This window comes from Olea europaea, unplaced genomic scaffold (assembly GCF_002742605.1).
Source record: "Olea europaea var. sylvestris unplaced genomic scaffold, O_europaea_v1 scaffold3826, whole genome shotgun sequence".
Lineage (NCBI taxonomy): Eukaryota > Viridiplantae > Streptophyta > Magnoliopsida > Lamiales > Oleaceae > Olea > Olea europaea.
In genome coordinates this window covers 1-12,475 of record NW_019257687.1, presented here as the reverse complement: position 1 = coordinate 12,475, position 12,475 = coordinate 1, and the positions used below count along the sequence as shown (strand labels likewise).

General features: G+C 34.3%; 1 protein-coding gene and 1 pseudogene across 1 annotated transcript; one reads left to right on the top strand and one right to left on the bottom strand.

Moving 5' to 3' along the window:
• Positions 1 to 464: 464 nt before the first annotated feature.
• On the bottom strand, positions 465 to 1,646 carry LOC111386971 (annotated as a pseudogene).
• Positions 1,647 to 9,631: 7,985 nt separating this feature from the next.
• On the top strand, positions 9,632 to 12,147 carry LOC111386969. Its single transcript, XM_023011471.1, has 4 exons — positions 9,632 to 10,051; positions 10,578 to 11,663; positions 11,834 to 11,934; positions 11,988 to 12,147. Exons 1-4 carry the CDS (start codon positions 9,632 to 9,634, stop codon positions 12,145 to 12,147), a joined length of 1,767 nt encoding a protein of 588 aa, XP_022867239.1.
• The last annotated feature ends 328 nt before the right edge of the window (positions 12,148 to 12,475 follow it).

The window sequence follows — 12,475 nt, the reverse complement described above, 5'->3', positions numbered from 1 at the left end:
CAATCCCAATGAAAAGGCCGAATAAATTGGATTGGGAAGTAATACTACTCCTAGACTTCCTGATATAAGACCCAATCTGAGAATTACTAAAAGAAAATCATGTATTAGTCTAGGTAAATCCATTTGATGTTATAGAAAAAAATAGATAAAGCAAAATATTTCATGACTTTGTTGACCTAAACCAGGAAAGAAGAAGTAATCTTTGAGGATTCTTCTTAATTGAATTAAACTGGAATGTGTGTGATGTGGATTGATGTAAATACAATTATAGAGACTTTGAAACTCTCTGTTTTGAAATAATTAGTTGAATACAAATCGATTTTCAATCCAAATTAAGCCACGATTCTCGCCAACCAACCTATTGACCAAGTAAAAAACCTCATTCTTTTGGATCCAAAAATGATAGAATGGTGTTTGAATCAAGGATTTTTTCCATTTTTTATTTAAGGTGAATTTGAAATTATTCAAATTGTGTAATCATCAATTATTGACACCGGTAACCGACCTAAAACAATTTTTATTATAATTCAATTCATGACAATTATAAGTAAAAAGTTCATATTCTTCAGTCATTGATAAACATTTGTTGGACAATACTCAACGCAATTACTACAAAATATATAGATTCCAAAATCAATATTGTAATTAAGTAATCATTTGTTTCAAATATCCGTTTCCAATTTCCAATCAACAACGGGTAAATCTATAGGACATACACGAACACATACTTCACAAGCAATGCATTTTTCAAATCCAAAGTGGGTTCGTCCTCTTAAATATTCCAATGTGATCAATTTTTCATAGGGGTATTGAATAGTTATAGGTAAACAATTCATATCAGACAAGGTGATCATGAAACCTTGACCAATGTACCTTAAAATTTATATTGTTTGTTGACCATAATTCATAAACTTAGTTACCATAGGAACCATATCATAAATATTTATAAATAATTTTATACTTGTTTCTTTTTCTTGTTTGAGAGAAGTTGTGAATATGGAATATTCTATTCCTTTACAGTGAAAGAAGTTAGAATGAAATTGTTAATAATAGATTATCTAGAGAAATAGGTAACAGAAATTTCCATCCAATATTTAATACTTGGTCTATTCTCAACCTCGGTAAAGTCCATCTTGTTGCAATAGAAATGAACAAGAACAAATAAGTTTTAGCTAATGTAATAAAGATACTGATTATTGTTCCAAAAACTTTTGTTCTTTCAAAAAGCTCAGGAATGAATATGTACGGAATAGAAAGATTCCAACCCCTCAAAGTAAAGAACTGTTGCAAATAATAAAGAAACAAGTAGATTCAAATACGAAGCAACAAAAAATAAATCAAATTTTATACCTGAATATTCAGTTTGATAACCTACTACTAATTCCTCTTTTGCTCTGGTAAATCAAAAGTTAATCTTTCACACTCGGCTAGAGAATAAATTAGGAAAACAATAAACCCTATAGGTTGATGCCCCAAATTCCGTCCTCAAGAACCATATTTTGGCTGCACTTCAATTATATCAACTGTACTCGAACTGCTAGATAATCATAGTCGATTATAACATCACTGTTCCAATCGCTATTGCAGAATCGTACATGAGATTTTCACCTCAGAGGTCGTAAATAAATCTATATACCTTTCAACATTATTTATCTTGGTATGTTTATAAGATAGACAGAGATTCAAACTCTTATCCTAAGGTAGACCAATAGAATTTTGTCTGCTATTTCTAAGAAATTTATATTTCTAATAAATAAAAGTGCTTCTGAATTGATCTCATCTTTTAAGAATTTTCATTTTCCTTTGTTGATTAATAACTTTGTCCTTGAATAAAAAAAGAGTTTTTTAGGAGGAATATCACATAGCTATTTCAACCTATTATTTTACATTACGAAAAAGAATTAGACATTTCATTAGTTCATGCATCATGACAAGAATTCTATCTCTCTAGATAAAATAGGTATATAGGAAAGAAATTATCAAAAAAAAAGATCTCTTTTTTGCAATTTTACTCTTTTGAGTCTAGATAAAATAGGTATATAGGAAAGAAATTATCAAAAAAAAAGATCTCTTTTTTGCAATTTTACTCTTTTGAGTTTATTTCGTTCCTATTCTCCTTTCTCAGAAAAGGAAGACATTAGCAAAGTAAAAGATTACTTCATTCTTGATAGTTATTTACTTAATCAATGGGTAAGAAAATACTCTAGATCGAATCATGGGGAGTACTTCTTAATCATTTCTACTAACTTAAAGCCCCAATTTTAATTCCTTTTAGGTACATCCTGTTGGATAATTTTACAGAATCTCCATTACTAATCCTTTGCATATCTTGTTCTTCCTAACCATCTACTCATTTTTGTTAACCATCCAATATGGTAATACATCTATGTTAATAGATAGTAAAAACTCCATATAGTTGATCTTTTGAACCCATTTCAAGCCATGATGCCTAATCAACCAATCTTAGGGTAAACAGTCTCAACTACTTTGCTTATATTTAATTTTATTGCATTCTTGTACAAAGGAAATGAGATTCAATCCCTTTAACTGCAAATTCAAAAGTTGTTTTATTTCAGTCATATAACTATCTGGTTTAGTTCATCAACCCGAATTTTGAATAAAAAATAAAATATATGTATTCAACTCATTTTAACTTTCTGGTCCATATCTCGTAGACTTCTTTTAAGATTTTCAATCTGGAAAATGAATGAATGGTTTGTAATTTTCTTGTTTTATCAATTATCATTTCAACGATCAATGTTTCAATGTTTCCCATAATGATATCTATACTACCTAGTATCATCATAATATAAGCCAGTTTCATTCTTTTAACTAACTGAGGTAGAATTTACAAGTTAATAAAACCTGATGGGTGAATTTTCCTTCTTCAAGGAAAAACACTCTGATCTCCTATCAGAAAACTTTCCAATTCTCTTTTTGGTGCTTCGACTATTGCATATAGTTCTTGTTTGGACAATTCAGAAATTGAAGAAGGTTTTTTACTAGTAAATCGATATTCAAAATCAATCCTTTCGTTATCTTTTACTCTATCAAAGCATCAGATTTCTAAATTCTCAAAGGGCCTCCCTGGAATTCCTTCCAGAGCCTTTTGAATAATTTTTATGGATTCTGTCATTTCACTGATTCGTGCTAAATAAAGAGCTGATGAATCCCCTTCTTTTTGCCATTGAACCTCCCAATCAAATTCGTCGTAACACTCATAATGATCAACTTTATGAAGGTCCCATTGTATTTCGAAAGCTCGCACCATTAGTCCTGATAAACCCCAATTTAGTGCTTATTCTCCTCCAATAATGCCTTCGCCCTAAACTTGTTCTAAAAAAAAGATTCTGTGTAATAAAATTTTGATATTCAGCAACCCCTGTTAAAAAATAATCACTAAAATCCAAACATTTTATCTATCCATCCATGAGGTAGATTAGTAGCTATCTCTCCAATACAAAAAAAAAAAAATTATGCATCATTCGCATACCGGCAATGGCTTCAAATAGGGCATATATTTTTTCTCATTCTCGAAAAATATAGAAGAAAAGGGTTTGTGCCCCAATATCTACCATAAAGGACCAAGCCATCACAAATGGGAAGTTATACGACTCAACTCCAACATAATGGCTCTACTATAGCTAGCCCTTTTAGGTACTTGAATATTGCATAGTTGTTCGGGTCCATTTATGGTTATTGCTTCTGTAAACATAGTAGCTAAATAATTCCAGTGTCTTACATAAAGTAAAATTGTATAATTGTTCAGTTTTTAACAATTTCTCCATTCCTCTATGTCAATAACCCAATAGTGGTTCGCAATCAATAACATCTTCACCATTGAGAGTAACAATAAGTCGAAGAACACCCTCCATTGATGGGTGGTGAGGACCCATATTGACTATCATGAGGTCTTTCTTGTAGTTGGTGCAATCATAAGTTTTTTAACAAGTCATACTTCCATGAATTGCTGAAAGTAAGAAGTTCATCAAAATTGAAACGCATAAGTTCAAATTATATTGCTCTTTAAATTACCGAGTTTTTGCCTCTCGAATATCCAACTGATCAATTAATTCTTTATAACGTACTCTATTTTTATTTTTATTTTGACAAATAAGCCAATATTCATTGGCGTTTTGCCAAAAACTTTCGCAATCCTCCTTGAAATAAATAGTATTTTTTGTGCAATTCCAAATGTGAAGCAAGTCTCCTTATCTTAGTGGTGAAATTGAATACTTGAAATTCAACAGACCCTCTGTTTCTTCATTTCCTTTTTGAGAAATAATTGAAATGAATGAATTTCTTATCTTAAAAAAAGCCTCATCTCCCTTTTTACAGATATGGATTTTACCAATTAGTAATAATAATGTCATATATTTTAATGTGGTATATGCAATAATATAATTCAAATTTCTTTATGAACTCCTAATTTTATCAATTCAAATGAATCAATCCAATTGAAAATTAGATTTAGACAGGGAGAGAAAAGGATTGACACATTTTCGTATTCACAAAAGCGAAGAATTTAGACCTAAAATGAAGAGGGTTCATTGATTCATTTCTAGATCGAATTGATACATTATTCATTTAGTATTGGATATTTAGAATGAAATGTAAGACAGGACACGTTGTTGACCTATGGTTGACTTCTCTTTTTGATTATTACAAACAAATTGTGTTTATTTCTAACAAATTGTATTCGAGTGTTGATAGAGAAAATTACAAATCAAATTTGAAGAGGCAAAATTAGAAACAAAGTAATTAATAAGCAACAATTGACATGGAAGTAAAAGCAATGTTGTGAAGATTTCTATTAAAATAAAAGTCAAATCATAAGTCTAGCATGCACGTCAAGACGAAGAGCCTCATTGAAGAAAATAGACTTAGACGTTTCAATCTCGTATGTAAAGGTAATATGCTTCAATATTTGGCAATGAATCTTAAAAGGCTGAAGTATCGGCTTTATACACAAACATATTCATCTCACAAAAATATTTACATAAGATAATTTTTCAAGTTTCAATCTTATATTAAAAATGTCACTTATCTTGGAAAATCAGGTAAAAACTTCATTCAAAGAATTACTTTTGTCAAAATTGTTGAAGAAGGAATTTTACCAAAATCTGCTATAGTGGACGTTCGGTATGTCTGTTGGACATCTGATAGAACAAACGGTAAATTTTTTAACCGTTCTGAATTACAATGGCTAGTGAACCTTTCGGCACTATAGTGAACATCTAGTACACAAATTTTTTTATGGTTCTACAACTATAAATATCTCCTCGCTTTGCATTCATTGAGACAACAAAAAGGAGCAATTTAATGAGGCTTTTATTGATCTCAACTACCTTATTTATCAATCTTTAGAAGATCAAAATATTTAATTCTTGAAAAAAAATTTTAGTGATCAAAATCTGTAAAAATCTTTCATCTTAATTAAAGTTTAACAAACAAACACTAGAGCTCTATTCTTTGCAAATTATTGAAGTGTAGAGCCTACTTCTCTCTTGATACTTAATTGTGATCATATTATTTATTAAGAGAGAAAGCTTTCACTAGTAATTTTTCTTTCTCTTGTTTTTTATTGTGGGCTGTGTTGAAGTCCCAGAAATTTCAACGTTGTGAAAGGGTCGATGCTTCTTGGTTGTAAGTCACCGAAAGCATCGTAAGGGTTGAATTGCGCCATAAGTCAATCAATAATAATGAAAAATGCCTTGCTCAAAGTGTTGTAAAGGTTGGATTGTGCCATAAGTTATATAATATGAATTTTGTGTTGTTCTGAAAAACCTTCATAACTCAAAGCACTACAAGTAAGTGATTTGGGGTCTTGTGCTAAAATACGATTGGGTTTAATGTGCCAAAGGTGATTTTGTGTGAATTTGAAGGCAAGATTTCGTCACTAATGGGTTTCAGTAAAAGGAAAATAATGTTTTATTGCGAATTATATTTGTGGTACACCACATTGAACGTATATTTGTCCAAGTTGAAAGTAATTTTATTCGTCAAAATGTAACTTTGAATTAATTGTTGTTGCATATTCAGCATCAATTGGTATCACCTTAGGATATGAGGGCTTCAACGAAGGATATACAAAAGGGGAAAAAAGAAAAAGGAAAAAATGGAGCCGACATGATGATCATAGCAGTTTTGACATCAAAAAGCATGCAAAAAATTCGGCCAACTTACTTTGTAGACCACTAGAGAATGTAATGTGTTTAGTTGGATGGAAATTAATCTTTTTTCCTACCAATGAATTCAATTCCGTGCAAGAGAGGTTGAAGAGTGTCACTCATATGAAGTGGGCTTTGGGCGTAGCAAACCAAACCAAATCAAAGAGGATGGGCCAAGCGACATGCTTTCTTGTGATGGAGGACCTCTTCCATATTATTGTAATTTTGGTAATGCCTAATAGCTTTATTAATTTAACATATTATAACATTCAAAAAAGTTGTAATTTATCCAAGGCTTCATGCTCTAATTAATATTACTGTTAAAAAACCACATAATAGTACATATTGATAATTCATATGAATGCATATGATAAATTTTATTTATTTATTTATGTGTGATAGTTGCACTATTGGTCCCTAGTCTATTGCAACAATAGTAAGTTGTTTATCATCCTTTCTGCAAGACGTTTAGTGATGGGGAAGAGAGAATTAATAAGTATTTTTTAAGGGAAAATTTATATTAAAATAACAAACCTTTATTGTAGTATGCCTTTTCATCACCATTATTGTATTTATTTTCTGGAATCAAATGAAAGGAGAATAATTAGGGATGGCAAAAAGGCTCGAGAGCTCGGGCCGCCCATGGCTCGACCTGCAAAAAGCTCAAGCCAGCTCGACTCGAGGCTCAGTTTGGGCTCAGGGCAAGCCCAAGCCGGTACGTGTGGCTCTCGGGCTGGCTTAAAAAAATGCAAAGCAGCCTGCTACTTTTAAACAAAGGCAGCTGGTCTTTAAAAATAATCCTAAATATAATGAAGGTTGAAAATAGAATCATTATATATTAGCAAATAATAGAATTTCAATGCATCCACCTTTTTTTTGGGTATTTAAGTGGATTTTATTTCATAAGACTTGTCATTTCCCTGAAAACTGACACAGCATTGCAAATTCTCTCGCCAATTTGTATACAAGCCATTGCATAATAATGACAAACAAAATTATACTCTTCAGAAGAATAAATATCCAATAAATTCAATTATAGAACCCTTGTAGATTTCTCAAGATACCTTCTTACATACACCTTTGCATCAGATACGACTTGAATCTCTCCCAAAGATGTATCTTCTTGACCAATCACCTATTACTAGGAACCTTGTGCGCTAGCTAACTTGCTTGCTGAGTGTAACAAATAGTATATGAATAGTAAGTCATACATATCAGATTTCATGCTCAATAAGAAAGAGTGACATTTATTCAACCAGATCTAACCTTGCATACACAGAATACCAAAGCCACTGTGTACTATGACCCATGGAAACCCAGTCTCCAGGCAGTTCTGCTGCTGCTTGTTCCCCTCCAAGTGGTGCAAATTGCCCAAGATGTCGGTACCTAACATTCGAGATGTCAAATTATCAAAAGTTGTAAAGGATTGAATATTTATGGCGTGTTTGATAGAGAGGATAGTACGCTATAATAGTAAAGATGAAAACACACTAAAATTATGTTCATTATAGTATTTACTAAAATACCTAACATGCACATATGGCATGTTTACTGTGNTGTGGGTGCTCCAGTCCAGCTTTGTTCTTGTTCTAGATTGACTGCATTGTGGTTCCTGTTTCGTCCAGCTTGGTTTCTAGTCTGTGGTTCTCTTCCAGATTATTTTTGCTGGAGTTTGTTTCCTACTTGCCTGGGTTTTGTTGGTGCTTTTTTCATTTGTGTTGCTTCTGGACGTTGGCTCTTTCTTCTTGTCTAGGTAGTATTCTCTTCTCTTTGGCAGTTGGTTTCTGGTTTCTTGGTTCTTCTCCTTGTGCTATGCGCTTTCTTGGTTCTTCAGGTTCAAGACTTGTATGTATTGTGTATGTATCTTGTACTTTGGACATGTGATGGATTTTTGAATCTCTGGTCAGCCTTTTTGCCTCCTTTTCTGCCTCGTTCAGAGTTTGTTCTCTGACTTCACAGCTTCTAGTCTCTGACTTTGGTACTTTGTGTAGACTATTTTCAGAGTTGGTGGTCTTCTATCTAACCCGACCCCTTCCCTTTTCTCTAAAGGCCGGTTCTATTTGGTTTTCTGGGCTGTTTCTTTCCCTTTCTCTTGATCCATTGCCTTGTGTGTTTTTATGAGTAAAAAGAAAGCCTGTAATCCTAATTTTTTTGGCCTTAGCCCCCTTAAGTCCCAGGTTGCTCGATAGCGTAATGCTAATATGGATGAATATGCCTCTTCCACATTAAAATCAGTTGAGAACTCAAAGGTAAATCTGCCTTCACCTAGTATTTCTTTAACACTTGGGATGAGGATACGAAGTCGGTTAGTTCTAAATCACAATGTCATACGGCTAAAGTAAATTCCCAGAAAGAAGTAAATGCTACTGAACATGTTGGGGAGAAAGAAGTTAAAGTCCCTTGGGTTAACCTTTTTAAAGATAATAGGAAGACGGAAGAGAATATTAAGTTGAAGTCCTTTCATACTCAATCCGATGAAGTTTTTTTGAATGAAATGGACGAAGACAATATTGAAAATAAGTGGGGATACGGTCTCACTGGATATTTTGTCGGTAGGTTTCCCGGAAAAATGGCTCTTCTCCAATTGTACGACTTTTGGAAAGTTGATTAGAAATACTATGTGCATTCGAGTGGGTGGCTAGTATTCCAATTTAAGATGGACATAGATAGGCACCGTTGGAATTTTGGAACACAAACACTTTGGGGAAAATTGTCTCCAAAGTAGGAAAACCCATATCTACCGATAAAGTCACGGCTAGTAGAGGTAGACTTTCTTATGCAAGAGCACTTGTTGAAGTCGATGCATCGAAGGAAGAAAAGGGTAGTTACAGGCTGCTGAAGTGGCCGAACAGGCTGGACAGGTTCTGGGACAGGATGAGGCCCCTTTTGTGGAGGTTGTTAGCAAGAAAAACTGGGCAGTTTCTGGAAATAAAAATGCACGTACTATGGCACCTATTTCTATGGCAGATTCTTCAGAAAAAGTCAATGAGGCAGAATCAAATAATTCTGGAAATGAAAAGCTCAAAGGTATTCTTGTTGAGCAAAGAAAATCGGTAACAAAAGTTGGCAAGAAGAAGGGTACATCCCTTACTTCAACGTCATGAAGTTAGCATCTTGGAATATTAGGGATATGAATCCACCCCTTAAACAAAGTGGGATTCGTGAATTTATCAAGCAACATTACATTGATATCATGGGTATTTTGGAAACAAAGTTGGGGGATCAAAAATTGATTAGAATTTTGAGGAATAAGTTCGATGGCTTCATGCATGTATATGCTTTTTACACTCATAGAGCTGGACTGATCTTTATTTTGTGGAATCCATCCAAAGTGTTTTTGGATGTGATGGAGGTTCATTCATTGTAAAGCTACTTGCAAGGTTACATCTTATACCTTTCTTGTTAATTTCGTTTATAGATTTCATACTATTGTTAGCCGGAGGCCACTTTGGAATAACATTATGGAGTTCAACGCAAATGTTTGGTTACCATGGTTGATTCTTGGTGACTACAACAATGTTCTTAAATTTGATGAGAAATGTAATGGGGCGGACGTTACCCCTTATGAAATCAAGGATCTCACAAATTGTTGCCTTCATGTGGGTCTCACGGATGTGTGCTCCATTGTTTGTTATTACAAGTGGACTAATGGTTCAGTTTGGAGCAAAAGTGATAGGGCAATCGTCAATGATATTTGGGTGCAAAATGGGGCGTACGTTGATGCAAATTTTTTACTTTCCGGATGCCTTTCCGACCACTCCCCTTGCATTGTTTCTATTCATGATCGTGTTGGGAGCGCTAAAACACCTTTCAAGTTTTTTAACAAACGGACTAAGCATGAGGACTTCCATGATCTTATTCAAGCTTCTATGAATTTTAATGTGTGGGGACAAAGCAATTTATCCTTTGCAAGAAGTTTAGCAAACTAAAGGAAGCTTTGAAAGAGCTTAATATTAAGCATTTTGGGTGCATTTTGGATAGGGTAAACGTGGCAAAAAATGAATTGGAAGCTGCCCAAATTCAACTACATAATCAGCCCATGAATGAAAATTTTCAATTATGGTTGCTAAATTGAGGAAGAAAGCCCTCGGTTTATGTGAAGCGGAGCGTTGTTTTTATTATCAAAGGCAAAGCACATCTTCCTTAAGCAAAGTGATAAATATACAAAATTCTTTCACTCCGTGGTTAAAAGGAACTCAAGGAGGAATTTTATAGCTACTATTCTTAAGGAGGACAGGATATATACCACTTTACAAGACTAAGTTGCATTGAAATTTGTCAATTTCTATTCTAACTTACTGGGAAAAAAGAGTCGGTTCGGCCAATTGACAAGGACATCATTTGCAATGGGCCTTTGGTATCTTTGGAATAAGTCAATGCATTGATTTGGATATTTCTTTTGAGGAGATCAAAGAAACTCTTTTTAGGATTGAAGATGATAAATCTCCCAGGCCGGATGGGTACACTTCATGTCTTTTCAAGAGCGCATGGGGGTGTATTGAACATGATTTTGTGGAGGCTATCATGGAATTCTTTTCATCGGGTTCCATCCTTAAACAAATCAACCATGCGGTCATTGCTTTAGTGCAAAATTCAAGTCATAATCCGAGTTTTGGGGATTACAGACCGATATCTTGTTGTAATGTGATCTGTAAAGTGATAACAAAAACCCTTGCATCTAGATTGAGGCCTATCTTGGGGGACATTGTGGACCAAGCACAAACCGCTTTCATTGAATGTAGGAGTATGACGGAAAATATACATCTTGCTCAAGAACTTTTGAGACAATACAATAGAAAGAGGGTCACTTCGAGATGCCTCCTAAAAATTGATATAAGGAAAGCTTATGACTTGGTAAGTTGGGACTTTCTCAAAAGTGTACTTGAAGGGTTGAATTTTCCTTTGAGATTTACTCAATGGGCTATGGAATGTGTTACCTCTCCAACATATTCCGTTGCTTTGAATGAGAGTATGCATGGATTCTTCAAAGGCGGGAAAGGTCTTCAGGAAGGTGATCCACTTTCCCCTTTTTTGTTTGTGCTTTATCTTGAATATTTTTCTAGAATGATCAAGGATGCTACAAATGATAGTGATTTTAATTATCACCTGAAATGTGGTCCCCTGAAGATAACTCACTTGGCTTTTGCGAATCACTTGACGCTCTTTGCAAGGAGAGATGCTATGTTAGTGGAAATTCTCATGAATTGCCTTGATAACTTTGGTTTAGCATCGGGTTTGAAGATCAACACTTTGAAATCCAGCTTATATACGACTGGGATTTATGGGTTTGAACTTCAAAGAATTGTGGAACTCTCAAATTTCTCGAAGGGTACTATGCCTTTTTGCTACTTTGGTATTCCTCTTGCTTCGGAAAAGCTCAAAGTGAGTTCATATGCTCCATTCCTTGATAAAATTGCAGCTTATATTGGAGCTTGGAATTGCTCATCTCTTTCTTATGCCAGTAAAGTGGAACTCATTACGGCGGTGTTGAATGTTTTTTGCTTTCTATTTTTTCTATCCCGGCTACAATTATTTCAAGGGTTGTTAGCCTTTGTCAGAAATTCCTTTGGGGATCTAAGAAGCCTTTGATTGCATGGAAGGATCTTTACCTTCCAAAAGATGAAGGGGCCTCGGATTAAAGGATTTGAAGAGTTGTAATTTAGCGTTACTTGCTAAATCCCTTTGGAACATACATCATAAAAAGGACACTCTTTGGATTCAGTGGATTCATCAAGTATATCTTAATGGGACTTGCATTTGGGAGGTTTGTCCTTGAAAATATCACTCTCCACTCTTTAAGAAATTGCTGGAAATCAGAGACATATTGTGCGAAAAGGGAGCTGCCCAACAGATTTTTCCTAACGGACAGCTTGTTCCATCTGGGCAGATGGACAATAGAATTATACTACCTCGGTCTGCTGGTTTAGCCCTAAATTACCATGCTAGGCACCCGCAGAACATGGGCCAAACTGGGTAGAATTCAGACAGTTGAGTTGACAAGTAGACAATTCAATACGAGGGATAGTTTCTGGGATTTTTGGATCAGTTTCTGGGCTGCTCAACAAGAGATAAATTCAACACAAAATTGCCTATGATTTCTTTAGGCCTAAGGGTACATTCAACATTTGGGGAGCGAAGTTTGGAACCCGTGCATTACTCCGAAGCATTCATTTTTGCTTTGGTTAAGGGTTCAATCTAAACTCCTAACTAAAGAAAAATTGCAATTTTTGGATATTGATCGTAATTATGTGTTTTGTGGGCATTTGGCGGAAACTTGCGACCATCCTTTCTTTAAATGTTCCTTC

Excerpts from the sequence above, each read along its gene's own strand:
- LOC111386969 (XM_023011471.1), top strand. The coding sequence starts at position 9,632 with ATGGAGTTCAACGCAAATGTTTGGTTACCATGGTTGATTCTTGGTGAC. Across the intron at positions 11,664-11,833 it reads TCATTACGGCGGTGTTGAAT|CGTTACTTGCTAAATCCCTT; the intron begins GTTTTTTGCTTT and ends GTTGTAATTTAG. Across the intron at positions 11,935-11,987 it reads ATGGGACTTGCATTTGGGAG|AGACATATTGTGCGAAAAGG; the intron begins GTTTGTCCTTGA and ends GCTGGAAATCAG.